Source organism: Chelmon rostratus, chromosome 6, assembly GCF_017976325.1.
Source record: "Chelmon rostratus isolate fCheRos1 chromosome 6, fCheRos1.pri, whole genome shotgun sequence".
NCBI lineage: Eukaryota > Metazoa > Chordata > Actinopteri > Chaetodontiformes > Chaetodontidae > Chelmon > Chelmon rostratus.
The window spans coordinates 20,106,195-20,128,914 of NC_055663.1; the positions used below are offsets into that span (position 1 = coordinate 20,106,195).

The 22,720-nt window shown below is 43.9% G+C and overlaps 1 protein-coding gene across 5 annotated transcripts; it reads right to left on the bottom strand.

Annotated features, from left to right (window-relative positions):
• Positions 1–1,321: 1,321 nt before the first annotated feature.
• LOC121608015 (coiled-coil domain-containing protein 136-like) lies at positions 1,322–21,781 on the bottom strand. 5 transcript variants are annotated; one of them, XR_006006900.1, is made up of 10 exons: positions 20,706–20,915; positions 20,453–20,516; positions 13,254–13,571; positions 10,832–10,906; positions 9,570–9,872; positions 8,475–8,592; positions 7,000–7,276; positions 6,739–6,870; positions 4,969–5,032; positions 1,322–3,654 (listed from the first exon to the last, which is right to left on the bottom strand). XR_006006900.1 is itself a non-coding variant. In XM_041939109.1 (10 exons), the coding sequence occupies exons 2-10, from the start codon at positions 20,502–20,504 to the stop codon at positions 3,642–3,644; spliced, it is 1,401 nt and encodes a 466-aa protein (XP_041795043.1). In that variant the 5' UTR covers positions 20,505–20,516; positions 21,528–21,781; the 3' UTR covers positions 1,322–3,641. The 5 variants fall into 5 exon arrangements, 4 of the variants coding, with proteins under 4 accessions (XP_041795043.1, XP_041795039.1, XP_041795042.1 ...); XM_041939109.1 differs by lacking the exon at positions 20,706–20,915 and adding an exon at positions 21,528–21,781 and having other exon boundaries at positions 4,969–5,081; XM_041939105.1 differs by having other exon boundaries at positions 4,969–5,081.
• Positions 21,782–22,720: the final 939 nt, after the last annotated feature.

Sequence of the window (22,720 nt, forward strand, 5' to 3'; positions counted from 1 at the left end):
ACATTTCACAGGTGATTGGGTATGAACGGGGCATCCTGGAGAGGCTCAGTCATTCACAAGCAAGGATAGAGGGAGGTTCACCACTTTGTGAACACATGATTGTATAAAGGATGTTACTACATGCTCTCAGAACACACTGTAAAACTGCAAACAGCTAATTTGTAAATGATTATAATTAATTATGTTTTACACTGAATCCCAACTTTTTTGTAATCAGGGTTATAAGCGTAGTGGACAAAAATATATTGCTACTGAAATGCAGCAGTTCTAGTTATTTTTTTTTAAGTAGGATACATGAAAATACTCACATCAAGTACAAGAACCTCAAAAATGAACTTTAATACAGTGCTTGAGTAACTTCTAAATGAACACTTAGAAAGTCTGAATTGCACCAAAGTCTGTCACAGTTTGAGATCTAGAGATATAAACAACAATCTGTGTATTTAAAAAAAAAAAAGTAAAACTTTTTACAGTGTGATTTTGAATCAGTCCATTTTGGTGTGTATCGCCACATAATAATACACTATAGTCCCAACCTTGATAAGAAGTATAAAGACTGTGTGACAAAAACCAAATCACAGAGATCTGTTGACCCGGACACTGTTCACTTGACATTACATCACCAGAGACTGCCCATGGCTGCTCTCAGTCAGTTTTCCACCTTTTTTAATTAGCTTTTTCCCCGTTAGTCTGTCAGTTGCATATATTAAATATTTATGAAGGGATTTGGGGTGAATCTGCTGGACAGACAGGCCCGAGGCCAGGGCCCAGTTGATGAGGTTTCACTGGTGATCTGGATCTGACATTTTGAGCGTTAAGATTCTTTTTACTTCTGTAGCCGGAACTCTGACACAGAATGAGAAAGAAACCTGATTCGGAATCTGTTGGGAATATCTGCAGAACATGGAAATTAATTAAACTTGAACCTCGAGTGACAGAAGGTTGTTCAGTGTGGTTAAACTGCAGCCCATGACTAGGTCTGCACATCCAGGCTACTTTTAGATCATTAGACACACTTGAACACAGTAAACCGTGAGTCGCGGCTATGGAGTAATGAGTGTAGTTCAGAGACCCTCGTCAACAACGTTGACACACCAGTTCCTCCCATCTGTAAAGAGTACACGTCTGTGAGCTGATGTCACGTCTCTGGAGTGAACGTTATTAATATCCATACAACCCGTGTAATGTGATGCCAGAGGAGAGACGGGTCTCACTCAGACTGACTGCTGGTGATTTCATGAATGAGATTCTCCGACACTTTAGACCCAGAGACTGTGATTGCCAGTGAGGCCACCTCCCAAGAAAAGAAAGCTCTCAGATGTCATGTGGGGTGGGTATATTTATTTTCTCAAGTCATTTACAGTACAAAATAGACCTCCAGGTAACAAAATAGCAACGACTATATTGAAACAACAATGCTATCAATATGTAAAGCAACGAGCTGAGAAACACTGTGCATTACATAAGCTTGTGAAGCTATGATAAAGTTAATGAAAGGAGTTGAGAAATAATGAAAAGTCATGTTCTGAATCAGACAACATTCATTATGTACCATTGCAATCAGAAATAATTGCAAACTGATATATTTTTTTAAATAGACAGTGACAACACTTGCAGTCCAGTGGCACATTGTTAGCTTAGTGTATGTTCATATGCAGAAATAACATCAGGTCAGGCATTGCTCATCAGGGCTCTGTTTAATAACAGATGTTTCAGAAGAGATTTCAATACAGCTCTGAAATCTAGCAGACTGGAAAAAACAGGAGTCACGTTGCTCTTTCGGCCAACCAAGATCAAATGCAATCTAAAGGCATGCAATGACTACACCTATGAACCGAGAGGTACTGAATATGATCAGCAATGCGAGCATTTGTTCTGAATAACGTCACCATAAACATTTACACAGCATATAATCTGGCTATCAAATATACGATGCTCTTTCAAAATAGAATAAACTTTCTACAAAGCTAGTACAAATGGATTTAAGAAATATCTCTCCCATAGTACTATATGTCACATCTATTTACATGAAATACAAAGTAACTGATTCAACATAAATTATATATTGTGCTTTCTATATGTTTTCTAGCATGCTTTTCAGTTCTAAAATATTTTAACAATAAAAAAGAAAAACATTTCACAGATGTAAACAATAATCGGAGTCCTTCCACATATATATATATAGATTTATTGTAATTGATGCTTAAACAAACTGCAATTTTCTGTCACCTTCCTATTTACATATTTTGGAACCCTTAACAATTTCTAAAATGCCCTCACATCTAACTGTCCCTGATTTTTCACTTTAGTGGCTTCAGTGGTTTAATCGAGGTGTGAGCGGATGTCGTGCCTAGGTGCGATCACCAACCCTGCGATCACCATAAATCTGAATAATAATGCACTTGGAAACCAAGCTGTTTGAATCATGCTGCAGAGGAAAAGAAGGTTTATTTCTCCACATTGAAATCAAGCTGGAGTTCAAAATCATAATATAGCTTGATAATCCTGGAATTTGCACCCAAACTTGCTGAGCATCTTTACGAAACTACAGCAAACCATACTGGACGTGTTCATGGGGGATTTCAGATTTTCAGAGTGACCTGTGAGCATCTAAGATGATTCAAAAATACTGCGCTGGCTTCCTGGCATCATGCTTAACTGGTAATTAAAGGGGAAGGTGGGAGCTGTCAGGTTTCAGAGTCAGACACAAGACAGTTGTGAGGCAGCGAAGCACATAACCGGAAAAACACTGTGAAGAAGAGCTGGTTCCAACCATGAGGCGTGACGTCTGGTTGAACATCAGCCACGTGCTGATGGGGACAGGAGCTTAGTTAGCAGTGCCTGTTCTCTCTATAAAGACATATCAGTCAATTTGATGTTTCAGAGTTGTATTTTGAACTTTTACAGGATAGTCATGGAGATTTTGTATATTTAAATCCAGTTTTGCAGTATGTACATTTATTGTATCTAGTATTTTGGGAGAAGCAACAACTAATTTTAATTCTATTAATTAATAGTGACCTTATTAAGAGAGAACTGTTTTATTATGAGGGATTTCAGGGATTTCAGTGCACTAAATGTCCAGACTCCATGTTAGTCATTATTATCAAAGACAACTATGAACAATATTTTAAACAAACAAATAAATAAATAATGGTTAAATAAATCGAAAGCCAGCTGCTGCACATTAATAATCAAAACCTTAATTTCATCACATTGTTAGCTGAAGGAGGGAAAAATAACACAGACACGGAGGAGGAATGACACAGCACGAGCAAACATTTAGTGGAGTGAGATCATGTCCTCGTGTGGGCTCTCTGCAGGTGAACTCATCATCACAGCCGTCTCATATCTCAGGTGAGCCTGAGCACATCACTCTCAGCATCGGTGCAGTACCTTCTCGTTAGAGGCCGAATTTTTCCACACATATTCTACAACGCAGGCGTCGGCTGTATCAGGTGTAGAGAGCTCCAGTTCAGTCTATAGACACGGCAGGAGAGAACGAGGGCTGGTCTGAAGCGGACGTCTGTCCCTGTGCAGTTGTTGCCCATCCAGTCAACATCGGACGAGAGCTCTCAACAAGCTAGTCATCATCAGCAGCACCGCTGTGGCTGCGGTGATGGTCAAAATGGAGTTCCAACCTACCTCACTCCCCTGAGGGAAGACAGGAAAAGAGTGGCGTTAAGAGTCGGCAGAGGCTCTCCGTCAGCCATAGATAAACCATTTGGAAGATACGCTCGCTCGCTTTCTCACAGAGAGGGAGATTGTTACCGCCCTCATGGCTGCACATCAAGTATGGAGCGGGAATCAGGGAGGTTATCTTAGCACAAAAGCTAGCAGCTAGCCTAGCTCTGTCCAAAATTGAAGAATACAATGTACTCCTGCAAAGCACCGCTAAGGTTCACTAATTAACATGTTGCATCTTGTTTGTTTAACCTGCACGCAAATAGAAACATAAAAACAACAATTTATGGTTTTAGGGTGGTTACACGCTGTTACTATTTCTTGACGAACAACAGTTAATCTGTCCGCCCACCACTTAACTGCTTCCTGCTGGTTGTGGTGACAGTGAAGACAAGAAGTTGGCCGCAAGTTGTTGTTTTTCCATTTCTTGTTGTGTACAGATTAAACAAACAAGTGTAAATTGCTGGGACTCAGATGGGCCGGTAGAAGTATTTTTGAATTTTGGACGGAGCCAGGCTAGCTGTTTCCCCCTGTTTTCAGTCTTTATGCTAAGCTAAGCTAACCATCTCCTGGCTGTAGCTCCATATTTAACGCACAGAAATTAGAGTGGTATCAGTCTTTTCATCAAACTCTTGGCAAGAAAACAAACAAGTACGTTTCCCAAAATGTTGAACTATTCCTCTAAATATCTTATTCAGTACCATACAAGGAAATATTTTGATATAATTTGCCAAACTGCCCACTCGCCCCATGTCCACCTTACATAAATGCTTCACGTTATTATCTAGCCTCACTCCCTCAAGATTTTTCCAGTGAGTTTAGACCCTCCCATAACAACCACCACTCTAAATGAATCTTGAGCAATGATTTATGTTAAAGGGTCAGTTCACCCAAATAACACAAAAACATATTTTCTCACTAACCTATTAAAGCATCGAGCCATGCGGACGCAGCACCCAGGTTTTGATATGTTTGATCTTTCACCCAAACACAACAGAGGTGAATGTAAAGAAACAGACACAGTGTTCTGATTATTCTGGATAATCAGCAGAAGACACTGAAAACAGTTTCTGTGGATTATCAAGAATAAATGAGAACGGCCCCTATAGCCAAACAAACAAACATCTCATAACCTGAGCAAATAAAACCAAAACTATCTGCACAGCTAGATAAGATATATGAGAAGCCACGTTTTTATGTTATTTGGCTGAACCGACTTTTCAATCTGTGTGTGAGAACCATACGTGGCATTACACATCACATAGAGATAAGCTCCTCCCATACCTTGCCCTCTGGGACGCCAGCTCCGACAACCAGCACCAGACCACAGCCACTATTACAATCATTCCTATGAAGGGGATGGAGAGAACAGGGTGCTCAGACGGATGGATGAATCTCTGAGGAGGGAATAAAAGCAAACACAGGGACCATGGGGATGAAGGGAATGAATGAATGGATGGACTGAGGAGGCGAAATAATAAAAACAGATAAAAACGGCGTGACGACAGAACGGATGGACCACTACGACAAAGAACTAAATTAAAAGTGTGACATGGTCTATGGCTGTGATATAAAGGGGAAGTTTGGTGATGGAGTGATTTACATTTCCCGTTATACATAACAATGCATAACTGCATGGTGACACACGCATCGACTCGATGTGAGTATGTGTGAGCAGTCCTGTGTGGCATTTATTGGCTGCATGTGATGACAAAAAAAGGAAGGCATACAGCATGAACGTTGTGACTAGCATATGGTGGTATTTTTGTCTCTCTATCCTCATTTTATAGTTCATTTGTTGTGCTAAATTTGTTGGCATACAGGCTGAGAGGTCATGGACATTCAGAGAACAAGGACAGCATCAGAGACAGGCACGGGTAGACAGTTTGACACAACGCAGAGACATCTCATCACGGCTGTTGTAGACAAAACACAGAGTTTTAGCCCCGTTTGCTTCGAGCTACAGAAAACATGCAGGACCAAGTTTTGAACTGTTTATCTTGTTTTTTTGCTTCTTTTTGGATGCACATTTCCTTTCGGTGAAAATCAACTTGCAGAGCACTGAGTCGGTCTTCGTGAGGTAATGCAGCTGAAACCGCAGGTTGTCCTCGGGTGGGGGCATTCAAGCGCAACACTGTGCTGCGTTCACAAACTGTGTTGCCAAAAAGTCAAACCCAGAGGACAAACAATGAGCAAATATTGACGTCATGAAAGGTACAGTGAATCTGGGGGCTGCAGCTTCTTGCATTAAGAAGGCTGTTGCTCAGCCTAAGAGTTTTGGATGTTGCAGTTTCCCACTTAAAAGCACATAAAACAGTGTAACTGTGATAGAATATAATCAGGCAATGCTGTTAATTGTTCAATTGTTTCAAATCATTTTTCATTTCACTGCAAGTTGACTCTCATGCAGCACATTATTAAAATGCATAGACACGAGTCTTAAAGTAGGAAAAAGCATTAAAAAATCTAAAGGTCATTTAATTACTTTTCCTCCACTGAACAATCCGGCGCCTGCATAGGATTCAGTGATAAAATAAGCATTCTTTGCTTGGTGGCTGAACGCCTTTTTGCAGATTTTGTGTTTTGGCCAACAACAGTATTAAAGCATTGCTGTCATAGACACAGTGGGGAGGGGGCAGCGGTTCCCCGGCCCAAAGCACACAATAAATACTGATATGGGCTGACAGGGCAGGTCAGCTCATATCAAAACACGTATCGCTACAGTATGAGACACACAGAGAGTGGGCTCAACAGACACAGGATACAGTAGGTGTGATGTGAGGTGTGTTATGTTTTAGTTGACAGTGTGCAAAGAAAAAAAAAGTTTCTTTAATCATGTTTAAATCGTGGCTGGAAGTTTGTCAGAACTACTTCTAGAATAAGTTCACATTCATTTTAAAATAAACGAGCTAAGTCAACAATGCAAAGCTAACCACACAAGTTACACATCTTAAAGACTGCTATCATTAATCATTTACAGCTGAATGTTTTAATCAGTTTCCCTTCATCTGATACCAACTGTACACCACTATGTTATTCACGTCTGCCCCTCACCTGAGCACCCTCTGACAGCTTCTCCAGCTCTGCCTTGCAGCGCTGCAGCTCCTCCTCCAGCTCCGCTCTCTCCCTCTGGCTGCTGTCATACAGTACCTGCAGCTCCTGCAGCTCCATCTTCAGACCGTCACACTGGAGGACGCAGAAGTCAAACTCTCAGTCATTTCCTGACTGGATGTACTGAAGCCAGTTGTAGCGTTTTTGATTGAAATCATCATACCTAACCCAAATCTCAACTTCTAACACACTGAAGCATCATACCTCTCTCTGAACCTGTGAGGCCTTCTCCTCCGCCTGTTTGAGCTGGTCCCTCAGGGAGAAGATCTCTGCGATGCCTCCGTTCCAGCCGGTCGGTGTCATGGGCTTCCCGTCAAATGAAATATTCTTCTGGATGGAGGCGTCCACCAGTCGGCAGTTCTCAGACTGGGCCATGGTCATGTAGCTCTCGGTCATGACCTCATCTGAGCCGCTCTCCATCTCCTTCCCCTCCGTGCCCTCTCCTGCGTCTTCCTCCTTCAGCGACAGGTAGACGCTGGAGCTGGACGAAAAGGATAAAATACAACATGCTTTTAGCTTCAGCTGAAACATCTGAGAGCTCAAAAATGGGCTCCAATTTCTGTGATCAAAGGCCGAAAAAGGCTGCAATACTATTTTATGTGATAATCAGAGAGCTCGTTAGCATTTTTCTGCTCTGGCTTGCCAAATTCACAATACAGAGATTTCATTATGATGTTTGATAACTGTTTTCATTATTTTTGTTTCTGCTACAGACATGCTGCCACATGTATCCAGCCAGCCTTGTAATAGGAAAAAAAGGATTACTTCCATTTTCTTCTAATCTTTTTTTTTTTTTACCATCAGTTTATTATTTAGTCTATAAAACGTCAGAAGAAATGAAAAAGACCCATCTCAGTTTCTCATTTGTGTGTTCTGTCTGACCAACAGCCCAAAACCAAAACTGATTTTTTAAAAATTACATTCAAAAAGATGCAGCAAATCACATTTAAGAAGCTGGAGCTGGAGAATGTTCAGCATTTGTGCTCGATAAATTCAATCTGCTTAATTTCTTTCAATTGTTGTTGAAAAATGCTATCACAGGGTCCGCTGAATATCTATCTTAGTCATCATGCTGTTGTTACTTCACGACTCTGAAATGGCGAAGTCTCACAGAAACCAAATCAGTGCACATCATTAAAAAACATCTTAAATCTCATTTGTTTTATTTGGCTTTTTCTTGCTTTTACAACATTACTTTGTGGGTTATTTCTCCCTGTTGTATATGCTTTCTTCTCTTGCTCTTCTATCTCCATTTTCCCCTTTTCTTCTTCCCTAAAGCACTGTGTAACTTCTGTTTCGACTTGCACTATAAATAAAGTTTGCTTTCGATGCATCACAAGCTCTTCCTCAGCAGATGGAGTATGCCCAGTTCTCCATCTGCTGAGGAAGAGATTGTGATGCCTTCAAAAATTTCAGAGCAGCTGCTAAGTAGATCTTGTTTGCAGATTGTTTTCAAGCTCAGGGCTGAACTTTCGGTGTCCGAGTTGTTGTCGATTAATTCTCTGTCAATCCACTAATCAATTAATAAAGTTTTGCTGCGGAGATGAAACAGATGGCCCGTCTTCTCTAAACGAGACATGGCGTGGATGGCTGCGAGCGGGGGGTAGTATTCCAGAGGGTCTCCCCTCCGGCTGATCCGGTGGGCACAGCTGATGAGTGAGCAGCCATTGACCTCTCACCATGTCCTCTGTCTCTGCAGCAGCTGCAGCCTCTCAGAGAGACGTCTGTTGTCCTCCTTCAGGGTCTGACACTCCTCCTTCAGCATACGGCACTCCTCCTTCAGCAGGTCCACGTCACCTGACAGAACGACGAAAGTCAGAAATGAGGATATTCATATTTCTTTCATTGTATTGTTAAGAAAATGCAAATCAATAAATTTTTTATAATTTTTTAGAGGATGCAGGACGTAGCTTGAGGCGTCATAATGTGTATAGAATACATGAAAGGAATAGTTTGACATTTATAAAAATTTGCTTTTTTTGCTGTGACTGAGGTGAGAAGCTACAGCAATCAGCTAGTTAGCTTAGCATAAAGACTGGAAACAGCTAGCCTGGCTTTGTCAAAATCTGTCACACACCTGTGAAGGAACCTAAAATGTCGAACTATTCCTTTGAACGCCACTTGCATATAAAACCCATTTTGGGGAATGTTTTCTTGAAAGACTGTAACAATGACACACAATATTAACTCCCCTCCCTCAGTCCCACCCCAGGCTCAGCTGCAGAGCCCAGCAATGACATCATGTGTTAGCGTGTGTCCCTCCCCCCCATGACTTCATGTCCCTGCTATCCTAAATGCGGACACACATCTGCACACACGCATGCACACACACACACACACACACACACACACACACACACACACACACACACACACACACACACACACACACACCACTCCCTTCGCAACACTCAGCAGTCACATTTGTAATTTGTAATATTTATTAAACCCCACAAATGATTTATGGGCCTGACTGCGGGATGCTAACACGATGTGAGAGTGGAACAAGTACATCACGCTTTGTTTTCATAATATCAGCCACAAAGGCTGATCATGGGCTATTTGTGCAGGTTGTGAGTTGGATAAATTCCATAGTACAAGCAGAGACAGTGGGTTTGTGTCTTTTAGTGTGTCCCTCTCACTGGTGGCTGTTTACACAAGGTGTGAAGATGAGGTGTAAAAAAAGACGTATTGTATTATAACTTTGATGTACTGTAAGTAAAACAAAGTTGTGCAGGGTCTCCTCTGTTACTGCACCGCTCCTCGTCCCTCACCCTCTCTCCTCTCGGCCTCCCTGCGCTGGCTCTTCATGCTGATCTCGGCCCTCAGCGTGGTGATCTCCAGCTCGTACTCCTGCGTCTCGTCGCTGAGGCGCTGCAGCTCGGCCCGCCGGCGACACAGCTCCTCCTGCAGCGAGGCGATGTCGTTCTCCCGCTCTGCCGCCGCCTCCTCGGCCGCCTGCTGGAGCAGGAGCACCTCCTCCTGGGCCACGCGCAGCTCCTCCTGGGCCTCAGCCAGCTCGCTCTCCTTCTCCTCCTCCAGGCTGTCCATCTCCTCCTGCACGGAGCGCAGCTGGGCTGTGGGGAGAGGAGGAGGAAGAGGAGGAGGAATTTTTCTTTATGGGGGCTGTGTGAGTGAGACTGCAGTATCAGTATGGGTGTATATGTGTGTGTGTGTGTGTGTGTGTGTGTGTGTGTATGATCTCACCTGAAGTTTTGTAACAGTGCACATGTGTTTGTGTGTGTGGGTGGTTTGTTCTTGCACGTGCATGTGCCTGTGTGTGTGTGTGTGTGTGTGTGTGTGTGTGTGCATGCCATATGTGTGGGTACTGTTTGAAAGAGGAGCTGATGTAACTGATGGTAACAGTTTTTCAGGGTCAGAGTCGGATTATTAGTGTCTTCAGGAAAGGAAAACCTTTTCCACCTCTTACAATAACAACAAGAGGAACAATCATACCGGGAAATGGTAATAAAACCGGTTAAACAGCCACAACATAATTCTTGCACCAATGCAGATGTGTCATGAAATAGTCTGGCATTCCCCCAGCTAACAAGATAAAACTTTGCAGCTTTTACACGTCTCCACTCCATCTTTTTCTATTTTCCTTGTCGTTTTTTTCTTTCTCCTTTTGATCTTTTTTTCTTGTTCTTCTTCATTTATTTTTTCCCTCCTGCACTTGGAGCCATTATGCTGGGTTCTTTGGATGAGTGGTACTGTGTAGGTCTCAGAGGGATGTTTCATTCACCCTCATTGCCGAGCTCATTTAGGCTTTTTGAGAAATAACTGCGTCTGTGCAATGTAATAAAAATTGGCCTCAAACAGTAAATACAACCTCTAATCAATAAGCCAAATGATTTAACATGTCAGTTACATCCTGACATCCTACTTACATGGTACTGTCTGTCTGAGATAATCAGGACATAAATTAAGAACTAATTAAATAAGAATAAAGTGGAAGTGGTGGAATAGTCGCCCTTATTTTCTGGGTTTATCGAGGAGCAGAACTTCACTGCTGAGTGTTTTATTTTGTCGATACCTTGTAGATTCTGAATCTGGCGAGTGAAGGTTTCAGCCTGATGGGCACTGGCCAGACGCTCATCCTCCAGCAGACCTGGTGGAGAGGTGAGGAGAGGAGAGGAGAGGTGAGGAGTGGGGAGGAGTGGGGAGTGGGCAGACAGATAAGAGGCAAAATGTCACTTCAGCAGGCCAATAGAAGAGATGACAACTTGATAAGCTGTTCAACCTTGAGGCATGACTGAATGACTCAGGCAGTTTTTGTGTGTCTGCCTGTGTGTTAATACAAGACACCAGTATTAGTATATTAGATTTCTGAGTGTAGTAATTTATAAATGGCCACTTTATTTTCATTTTTGACATTTTTAAAGTCATTCTTTTTAGCTTCAGTGTCAGTGTCTGTCCACCACTGACACTGACTGAAATATCTCATGTTGCCTGAACCAGCCAAAAACATCCTACTTCAGATTTAGAGAATAATGTCATTCCCACTGAGTATTTCTCATTTCCTGTCTTCAGATTTTTTCCAGTTGGTTCAGAACATTTAGTCTGTTAGCTCTGTTTTCTGCTTGCATCGTAGTACAAGCACTAAATAACTGGTGAGCGTAGTATGATTAGGAACTTCTATTACTAATCACCTACAGTCAAAGATCCTCTTGATCTGTACCTACACCTCACCTTACATCATTCTCTGACAATGTACACTCAGGACCTCCACCACCTCCACCCCCCCAACAGCTGCCAGCAACCAGCAGCTGACTGATCCCAGTGGGAGTTGACCAATGGTGATTTCTCAGTGTGGTCTCGGACACCCAGTCTGGAAGCTTCCCTCAGCATGCACTCAGATGTCTGAGAAATGCCTCTGCTGCTGCCAGACAAGCAACTGAGCTCACCACACCATGTCTTTAAGTATGACACATACACACAGTCATAAATACACACACACACACACACCGAGCTCTCTGTGGCCCCATACCCAAGGCCTTACTCACTGCTAGTGTCCCTGAACGTTAAGCTCATCATTTCTAAGGTATGATGCGATGCTCCATTTAGCGCTTATGAGGAGCTGACCGTGTCAGTGGCTGCATATAAACATTTATGCTTCTACATGTTCTGCTTGATTTTGATGAATAGTTGATGTCTGTGGTGGAAAGTTAAGCTGTCCAGGTAGAGAACAGGAGTTTCCTTCTGCGGTTTCGTGGAAAGAATTGAAAAATTGTTAACAGTCACTGAGATGCAAAGTGCAATTTCTATTTTATTTTACTGTAATAATGGTTACAGTTGAGCTCTCCCAAACAGGAACCCATTCCCATCTTTCAGCATTATAAAGTTGATTCATACAGAGGGAAGACTCCAGGTGGAAAAATGGCTTTAAATGTTAGTTTAATTGCAGGGAGATTTTTCTTATTGAAAACTCAGTTATGTATCAATTTGGATGTTATTCTCACATTTTTCCACTTTATTTATTGGTCCAGATGACATTTTACCCATCATCTCCATTGCAGAGATTTGGGAAACCTGGACTCAAGAAGTGCAGATGCAGTGAGGCCCGTTGCACAACAGTGATTTGCAATAACTGTTTACATGCAGATTGAAAATTGCAAATTGCACATAAATTTACCAGCCGGGCTGGACTTTTTCTAATGGTTAACTGTGTCAACAGTAAAAAGTAAATGATATCATGATGCAAATTGCAGCTTCCATGTTGCAAATTTGGTGAAATGGGTCCCTGCGCAGCACGTCATAACCACTTTTTGGTCATCTTGCCACTGACTTACCTGCTCTATTTATGCAAGCACACCAATTTGCTTACATTAGTGTGAGATGTGCCTCGATTTCCACTTAGTTTGCGTTTATGGTGGGGAAAAAGTAGCAGCAAGCACAAGAAGATGGTTGACGTCTGCACACTTCTGAATTGCTGAAGTAAAATAACAAGCTAAATACTGTGCAGATTGCACTGAATTTCATTGACTGCCTATACAACTGTTGCAGCTAATTGCATTATAACTGCTACGTAGTTTACTACAAGAGCAACAGGGATTTGCAGAGATTTACTTTCATTTTGACTCAACGAGTGTTTGAGATGATTTCTTTTGATGTTTTGGGGGATTTTTGCCAAATCTGCATTTCATAAAACTCTGCAGCCGAGAATAGTGAGTAAAATGTCCTGGCCAGCAGTCACAATGGACAAAAATATGAGGTTGACAAATGTCTGAATTTCCCTTTAAATGCAGGAAAATGTGTCCAGGGGGACAGGATTTGGGTTATGTGGAGGATGTTTGTATTCATTTTCATAGATCTTTATTTCAGGTCAGATGGCTGTTGGTAAATACTGAATAAAAGATTGTGAGAAAGGAAGATTAATGATTAAAATGATTTAATAATGAATAAACACCACAAGACGTCTCAGTGGTGACAGTCATATCTGAGGCTGGTAGTCTCACCTTGCAGCTCGTGGAAGCTCTCCTGGTGTTTGTTGGAGGTCTCTCTGGCATCATCCAGCTCCAGCAGCAGCTGCAGCACCTGGGCCCTCAGCTCCTCCAGCTCCTGCTCCTCTGTCAGCGGCTCCTGCTCCTTCCTCTGCTTCTCCTCCCCCTCGCCTTCCTCCTCCTTCAGCTTCTTCTCTTCCCCCTCCTCCTCCTGAGCCCTCTCCTGGTCCATCTCCTCCTTCTCGTTGTTCTCCTCCAGGACGCCTCTCTCCTTCGCTGTTATCTCGTTGTCCATGGTGGGGCTGCACTCTGCTTTCAGATCACACGGGTCATCTGGTGGAAAGATGACAGCGCTATTAGAAAGGGATGCCTGATTGGGAGAGAGCGGGAGACAGAGAGAGATTTACAGGTGACAAGCCCCTCTGTCATCCCCCAAATTCAGTCGTGCTTTGAACGCAGCATGGATTGTGTTTTCTTTTGAATCAACAGCACCATCTTGTGATTGGAGCTGCATTGAGTCTCCTGTACACCAATCTCTATTCCACTTTAACTTAATTTAACACACTAATTTAAATACACACATTTACTGACAGCCCTTTTTTGAGGTTGGAGCTGAGCTTTTGATAGAAAGGAAACAACAAATCCATTCATTTGAAGGAAAATGCATTAGATTATATGTCAAAAGATGTCAAACTGGCCAGCCTGTTAAAGGTTTGATACTATGCAGTTGTCAAATGAGGCATCACTCATATAAAATATGCTGATGACAACTGATTACAATTTTATGACAATACACAATAAATCTTTATTTCACTCGTTCCTGCACAGTGAGTTTAAATGTCTGACCAGTAGGTGGAGCGAGTTAGCTTACACAATGCGGAGCAAGAAGGGGGGGCGGGGGCCTGTATGCTGAAGCAATCACTATGACTCACCACTCAACAATGCACCTCAAAGTTCACAATAACACAAGCTAGCACTCATAGTAAGAGAGATGTGACGAAAAAAACATGTCTTTCTCATATTACAGTCACATTACATGCCTGCCTTTTGTTTCATTTTGTTTTCCTGGTCCCTGGAGACAGCCTGGGCTGGGTCTGTTGTTAATGTGGGCCTGTAAAGTCCATTGAGACACTGCACTGTGCAATGTAGCGGTATACTAATCATTGCTTGCTAGAGCTGCAAAGACAAATGCAGAGTGGGGCAGAAAACTAGAAAGGAGGGCATCACTTACAGCACAACAACACTCCCATTTGACTAGACAGAAAAGTCTGCTCCCATTAGTCAGATGAGATTTGCTGTGAGCCCGGAAAGGTCAGACCTGAATGGAGATTATATTCAGTGTTAGTTTGTTCTGTTGTCCGATTAAAAGGTAAAAAAAAAAAAAAAAAAAAAAAAAAAAAAGCCTCAGTTACTGTCTGATCCCGGAAAATTCTGCTTACGTCTCACACATCGGCCTGCTATCATTTCTCTCTTATTTCTCAATAACATGCCCTCCAGGGTCAAGTCCATCTCGGAAATAAATTGATATGTAACATCACACATTCATGTTCGAGTGGCCACCGAGTGCCTCAGAATCGCTGCCGTTTGCAGTGCGAGGGCTGGAGAGGGGACTGGTGTTTGCCGTGAGACAGAATAGAGAGAAGTGATGAAAAAAAAGGTGCAGCAGGGGACAAAGTAAAGCATTAACTAAAGATCTGCCTAATTAAGAGTGATGCTCACCGGTGTAATCTCGGCTCAGGGGATGCTTCCATTTCTTGTGCTAATTATTTCTCTGCCGTGTTGTTCCCCTCACCAGATGCAACTATTTCCATCACAGCCAAGCACATGCAACACACTTTTTGTCGTATATGTATGACATTAGCAGCAGGCTGCGCCCTTAGTCCTTCCTGTCTCATAATAATGTTCATTTAAACAATGCGGCCCCCGAGAGGCAAGTGAGCGGCTTCATGAGCACTGGGCTATTTTGTCATTAAACTTTGATGCTGCTGTAATGAGTTAGTCATAAAGACGAGCGCTGGAGCTGGGTGGCAGGGAGAGAGCCGGAGCTGCTTGTATAGCCAGCGGCAGCTAAAGGCCATCAAGAGACAAAAGGCTTCCCACTGAATATCACTCACATTCAAATCCTCCAGGATGTCCAGCTCAGGGTGCAATAACTCGGAAAGCTTTAGCTCGTGTGATTTGTGCTGTATTTTGCATAAAGGGTTTTGTAGACGCAGCATTCAGATTGTCCACCAATGGACACAAACTATAACTGATTAGAAACAAGCTGTTGGATTACAGTGAAAACATGGCAAGAATGAAGTACTGTGCACACTTTAAACACACTTGGAACATCCGCTAATCCTGGACAGTATTAGTGGATTAGCGGATTCTCAAATTTCTTCTCCTTACTTTGATGGCATCTTTGTAAAGGAATTAACCTCTACCTTATTATGGTAGCTCTTAACATCCAGCACCCATCAGCTCTACAAAACCCCCTTACACCTACTGCCCTTCCAGTGTTCCCAGTCTGTGTGCCTTTTTTCCAAAAGCTTGTCAACCCTTTTACTCCTTAAAGAACCTCTATCACGTCACCTTGTGAGTGAATGTCAAACACACGGTGCAGCAGAATCAGCTGCAGTGACACCTGTGATCACTCCACTGCATTCTTGGCACAGTGCTGGTCTTCAGTCACGCAGGGATTGCATTAGACATGGATGCTGCATAGAGGAGCGGGGACGGGCAGGACAGTCATCTCAGGAGCAGTGCTACAGCTCCAGGGAGAGGATGGCTTTATCTAGCCACAGCACATTCCTTCGTAATCACGTTGCAGCGACAGCACATTGAAAATGTCACTGCAAACACTGTGCTTTCGCAAGGAGACAACAAGCAGGCTGAGTGTTCTTTGTCAGCGTCGCGGAAAAGCTGTCTGAGATTAAATTTAAACATTAATGTGGCAACACAAGGCCTTTGTTTTGCTTTTGATTTGGTGTTCAGTGATGGAGTGAGGAGTGTAATGGAATTTGCACTTTGCAAAATTGAAGAGCAGAGTGAGGATTTTAGCAAACAGAGGCATGCTGGGAGAGGCGTTGATATGAACTGCTTTCACCTGGCGCCACAGGAAAGCAGGATTCAGCAGTTAGACTTATCGGTGTGTTTAATATGCAGCAAAACCTGAAGTTCAGTGTGATGGAGCAGATTCCCATGTACAGTCTGCGTAGGGAGTTTTTTACCTTAACACGTTTTTTACAATCTTGATCTTCATTTTTTATGTGTTTCAGGTGCTACGTGACCTAAAATGTGGTACAAAGCAGTTTTCAAGGGAAGTTTACCTTCTTCTCTCTGCGACTGCTAGTTAAATATCTAATTTTACGGCGTTGAGGGGAACATCTGCAATCAAATCAGCTGTAAAAAAAAGAAATGACGGCTCACTGAAACAGGAGGCTGTCTGCGGGTGCAGTGTGATGGCCAAGCTGAAAAAGGCACTGAGCAGACTGGTGGTGCTGGTGGCAGCGTTAATAGTTTGTGCGTGTCAGCATTTTTGTGTTTGAACTTTTAGATTCAGTGTATAAAGTGTGTGCATGAGTTTATATTGGTTGTGAACACCTCTGTAAGCGCATACTTGTACCTGTGTGTGTATATACACTGTGTGGACATGCATCTCGCTGTGTTGTATGACCTCTCAGCCCTACTTCTGCTGCGCCCATGTGCACGTATACAAACACACAAGTGTTAAGTATCTGTATGTATGCCATGGATCTCTGCAGCTGTGTAGGAGGCCATGCATAATGCACACCACCCCCTCCTACCCCAGCTTTGAAGCCAGCCCAGCACTGATGCTGTAGCTTTTCCCCTGCACTGGCACACTTCCTCAGCAACACATAATACAGAGCAGGGAGGGGGAGGCGAAAAAGACGGAGAGACAAAAAGAGGAGAAGACAACAAGAGAGATGGAGGGAAGGAGGGTACTCCAGCTGCTCCCTTCCTCATGCAACTAACAGGAGTCAGGTGAAGCTGTGCACAAGTTCATCTCCATGGTGACCTCTGCACACCATACGGAAAGTCACCTTGGTAATAAAGCTGTGTTGTTGCCCACAGTTTGCTTACAACTGAAACATTTCTCTCCACTATTTGTTTTGCCCCACAGAAAAGGCAAAGCGATCTTATCAGGTCTCCATGAGGCCCACATAGTGAGGTCACCATCATATGAGATTTGCTGACTCCGAACTGCGTGAGACTCAACAGCTTGAGATGAGGAGTGAGCTACACGGGGTGGAGGACTCGTGAGGTTAATTTGAGTTTATCTCTTCGACTCCGTGTGCTTTGAGGCTGAAAACTCCAGGCAGAGTGAGGAACAACAGTGGGAGCAGAAGACACGAAAAGAAACAGGAACCACAAGCGCCCAAGAGTTGGACTGACTTAATGAGCCGCTCTGTTATTTAAATGGAAAATCCATGTTTGCACTTTCAAAAGGGAAATAAGAGAAAGTGGGTCAACGGAATAGAGATGCATTGCAGAATGTGCTATAATTTGGCCTCATTATGTGAGCATGCACAAATACTGTGTCAGTGTGTACATACTGTAGGTAATTGATTCAGGGAATATGTTTTTTTTATGCCACTGTGTGTGGCTGTGTGGCGGTGCAATGTGTGTTTACACGTACTCGTTGTGTAGCTATTCCATTAAGGGATATGAATAGCGACAGATAACAAAGCATGGAAACAAGTGATGCGGTAATAATGCATTTGATCACAAATCAGCGCCTCCCACCTGAAAGCAATCTCTCTGGAAGGTTTTACATCAGTGAAATGACAGAGGAAACAGGGGATACCACAGCTCACCACGTAGCTGCCAAATTCAAAAAGGATAAAGAACCAAAGGGAGAGAGCAGGCGCAGTAATGATAGGTTGACAATGCATTTCTGCGAGGGAGATGAAAAGTAAGAGAGAAATCCATAGAATAAGCTGCAAGAAGGAGCCGTGAGCTCATGAACCTTCTTTGTTCACGCCAAAGTTTTAAGAATTTTTCCACAATGCAACCAAGAGTGAATAATAAAACATGTGGCGACTCACTTCTGTCAGCAACCCGCAGAGTGCCTTGAAAGCTTGTTTTAAAATGAAGCACTAAAAGTCTGACTGGGGGAAGCGGGGATAGGATGGTGTGGGAATACATGTCAGACTTCAGGGCTTCAGGGCTTTGCAGCTGGGATACCTGAGAGAGGAAAAGCATGCAAGATTTGTTTTCATTCAGCTCCATGACCGGCCTTGTTAAACACTGATGTGAGAATCTCACTTTGTTGTTTTTCTCAGAGGTCTGTGCAGCTCCCAGATCCACAAAGTTTGTCTAAGGCAGCAACTTTGCTGTTTATTAGTTCCAGAGAGCTGAGAAAATCCTGTTTGCGCACCCTTGGGAAGCATCGCTGCTGATGTGAATTTCACAACAAGAGGGCACAACCCTGGAGAGGAGTGGAGGGAAAGCAGGAGAGGACGGGCGAGAAATGCTGTGTGGGCTGAGGCACTGGCAGGTGCAAAGGTGTGCCCGCCTTTGCTGGGCGCATGGACGTGCATGCGTGTGTGTTGGAGGGTGTGTGGGCGCTGAAGAGAGCAGAGGATTGCGATTGGAAGAGGGGGAAGAGATATCGAGTGGGAAAGCAGAGAGAGGGATGGCGAGAGATATGCTCGAAGACTCGTGCGAGTGGGAGGAACAATATGGTTGGCGATGGTTGTAAGACACACAGACGGCTTGTAAATGTCAAACAAGCCTCTGATGGTGTTTTATTGACCCATGGGAGCGTGTGTTTGTGCGAGGGCATCTGTATTCCCTGTTGGTAAATGCAGGAAGGGATGTTAGAAGTGTTCTGTCCAGCAGGACTGACAAAGCATTGGAAGTTAAAGCCTGAGGAACAAAAAAGGTGGCTTAGTCTGAAGAACCCAGACTGACATCTCGCTACCGCTGACCTCAGCCAGGACAGAATAAGCCCACTTTAATCCATTCAGATCCCCGAGTGTGTGTAATTCAAAAAGATACGAGTTAATACAAGCCATCGCTCAATCCACTCTTCTCTCTCTGTATGTCTGGCCTTATTATGGTCAATCAGTCAGGATTCACGCTACATTAGACCAGACACTTGCCATCACTGGACGCTGAGTTTCCGGCTTTAAGAGCATGCCTGAGGCTGTGATGAAAGGAAAGAGGTCCCCAGAGTTAAGATAACAGGAAAAAAGCTTGTTAGGGAGGAGGAATTTCTCCTGAGACAGCATGTTATGATGGTCAATACGCAGGCGTCAGCATAATAAATGTAATAAAGCAAATTACTCATGTGCATTTAGAACAAAGTGGTTTAACAAGTCTAGAAATAACCCACCAAATGCATGTTGCTGAAAGTTCAATTTTCAAACAGCACGACACAGGAAAAGGAAGCCAGATTGTGGCAAACCTGGCCACCGGTCAAAGGGCTGCTGACCTGTAGGTCTCTCTGAGTCCCTGCACACACCGATAAACATCCGCCTCGCAGTGTCCCACACTGAGCTGCACAGGCCGAGCAAGCACAAAACACACTCTTCTGCTTTGCTGGGACACACAAAAAAACATTCCACACATTCTTCCCTGAGCACACACTCAACACAGCTGATTCTGTGCGAGGCCAGAAATATGAAGATGGCAAATGTCACACAGCAACAACAGCAGCACTATCTGCAAATTCACTTGTGAGCCGAAAACAAAAGCAGATCGAAGCACAAAGCAGAAAAATAGTTCAAAGCTGAACAAAAATAACACCCAACACTGCATGACTGCATTGCATCAATTGTCAATCAGAATAACATATGCAACACAGCCCGGACTAATGACTGTATTATTTCCTGCCCCTGGCTGCCAGCCATCCATTACCTGGCAGCATGCAGCCTCCATCAAACGTCCACAGCTGACAGTAATGCCCACTCGTCAGTCAGTCTGTCAGCTCGACCACAGCTCCTAATAAAGATGGGCTTCCACAATAATCTCCCCCCTCCAACCACCTGACCACCTTTGTCCAGCCACTCCGCCTCCTCACTTCACCGCCACATGCCTCACTTCAGGACTAAACACTCGGTCTTAGCGGGGATCAAGCATGGAGCCCTCCACCTTTTCGACAGATCACATCTCATCTGTAAGTGCGGGGCTAAAAATAGCATCCAACTGCACTGAACAGACACACACACACACAGACACACGGCGACAAAAACAGCTGCACAGACCTGTAGAGTCCAAAGCCTCCTCGATGAGTGGAGGTAAGCGCAGTCCATCCATAGCCCCCTGTAGCTGCAGCAAGAGGGAGAGACAGAGAAAGAGAGTGGGCGAGAGAGGGTCAGAGGCTCCACACGCCCACCTCAGCTGCAGGGAGAGAGAGAGAGAGAGAGAGAGAGAGAGAGAGAGAGAGAGAGAGAGAGAGAGAGAGACGGAAAGTACTGAGCGCGCACACACAGACGCGCGCGCAAAACAAGGCTGTACCTCGGAAGAATTTGGGGAGGATCCGGGGAGCTGAAGGCTGAGCTCTGGAGCGTGGGAGAGATGCCGAGAGGGGAAGAGGGGAGGAGCAGAGTGGAGGGAAAGATGCTGTTTTCCAGACGGCAAGCTCCGTCTCCCCGCACAGACCTCCCTCTCCCTGCCCCTCTCTCTCTCTCTCTCTCTCTCTCTCTTTCTCATACACTCGCACACACACACAAACTCTCTCTCTCTCCTCTTTCTCCTCTTTCAACTTCATCCTCACTCTTTCTCCCCTATGTAATACTATTACTACAAGCTACTGTGATTATTATCTTTATTATGGACAATCTATACATATCTATAGAAACCGTAAGAATCATCATCACTGAGTGAGGAAACCCATACTGACTGAGGCAACTATACACACATGCACCAAACATGAGGATTAAAATAAGGTATATATACTAAGAAACAAAAGTAGCTTGTAGTTTCTTATGGAAATCTTGGAGCTTCCCTTTGATATTATAGCAGACTTTATCAAATGTTGTGTAATTTGATAGCTCAATCCACCAATGTGAAAGAGTAGGCAAAGTAGTAGATCTAGCCTCCAAATGCTACTATATATGTGTATAAACAAAGTTGAGGATTTGAATGTGTGTCACACTGAGAGCAAAGAGATCAAATTTGATGACAAAGAGATTTCCAAAAGGAGCTCAGAGGATCACAGGATCAACACAAACTCAATCTTTGCTTCTTACACCTTCTTGCACTGCTCATCTGCGCTTTCCTGCACACACACACACGCTTCCTCAAACACTCATGTATGTCCAGCCTCGATGACTTTACCTAAAATGAGATCCAGACAGGCTCCTGCAGTGGAGGCTGACAGCTGCAACTGTGGATTACTGATCATTTCCCCTCCATTGTTCATTTCCTCCGCTGCTCTTGCTGACTCTCTCTCTCTCTGTTTGCTGCTAACAAACAGCGGCTCTTGCGCTATAAACAGCACATACATGCACCACACAAGGAGCCAGAGAGGTGAGGTGTGTCGTGAAACGGACTGAAAACATCCCATCACAGAAACAGAGCAGAGGAGGGCCAGGCTTGAGTGCTCGCTGGCCCATGCGGTAGGCGGTAGGATATTCCTATCACAGCACTGTCAGAGAGCAGGAAGTGCTTTGCAGACGTACACACACTCACACACGCAAACAATATAGTCTCACACAAGTATGAAAAAAAACAGAAGTTTGTGGGGCGGATATAGAAAGAGGAAGAGTGTCTGTGTCTGTGCATGTGCTTGTTTGTACCTGTGATGGACTGAAGTGATTTTTCATGGACAGACAACGAGGGATAAAAGGCACCATATGAGAGATCTGATGCCTGCTCATAAGCACTTCCTTCTCTGTGGCTCTGTGCAGCTTTCCTCAGGCAGCTGTAATCCCCAGTCGAGGCGACTGAGCATGGAGGCATCTTTCAACTTGAAGTCGTCCCACGGCCTCCTCACCACACACAATAACAGCCTCCCCCTCACACACACACACACACACACACAGGAAGGGAGAGCTGTGGAGTGGAGAAAGTTGGCTGACAAGGTGTTGATAATGAGCTGACAATGTTTGGCTTCATTCCACCCGTGTCACTCTGGTGTGGCAGGATTCCTGGTTGCAGGGCAGAACGGGCACAGAAGGAATGCAGATACCATCAAACTGTGGTCAAGCACAAAAATAATTCCCACTGTTTGTCTGAAACTGCCTGCTGAACCAGATGGGAGGGATGTTGCTGCCTCGGGACAGCTCACACGCACTCAGCCGTAAAGCTGTCGGCCAAAGTACACGGAGATGACTGTTAAGTATTGTGCTGCTGGAAGATACGCTCCAGTTTTTCTCTGCAGCAATCCCCACATATACAATAAAGAATAGGAATAAAAAAAGGAAAACCAAACTGCAAAAAGTGTCCACAAGTGCTGTTGGACCAAGGTCTGAGCGACCTGCAGTGGGAGTGTGCTAGAGATGAGCTGTTTGTTCTGTAACAGAGAGCTG

What these genes read in the sequence shown, in the direction of transcription:
- LOC121608015 (XM_041939105.1), bottom strand. Translation starts at nt 20,900, where the DNA reads ATGAGAAAGAGAGAGAGAGAGAGAGAGAGAGAGAGGGGCAGGGAGAGG. An exon ending in GGAGGCTTTGGACTCTACAG is followed by an intron (nt 13,572 to 20,452) that starts GTCTGTGCAGCT and finishes TCTTTCCACCAG; the next exon opens with ATGACCCGTGTGATCTGAAA. An exon ending in CTGCAGAGACAGAGGACATG is followed by an intron (nt 7,277 to 8,474) that starts GTGAGAGGTCAA and finishes CTTTTCGTCCAG; the next exon opens with CTCCAGCGTCTACCTGTCGC.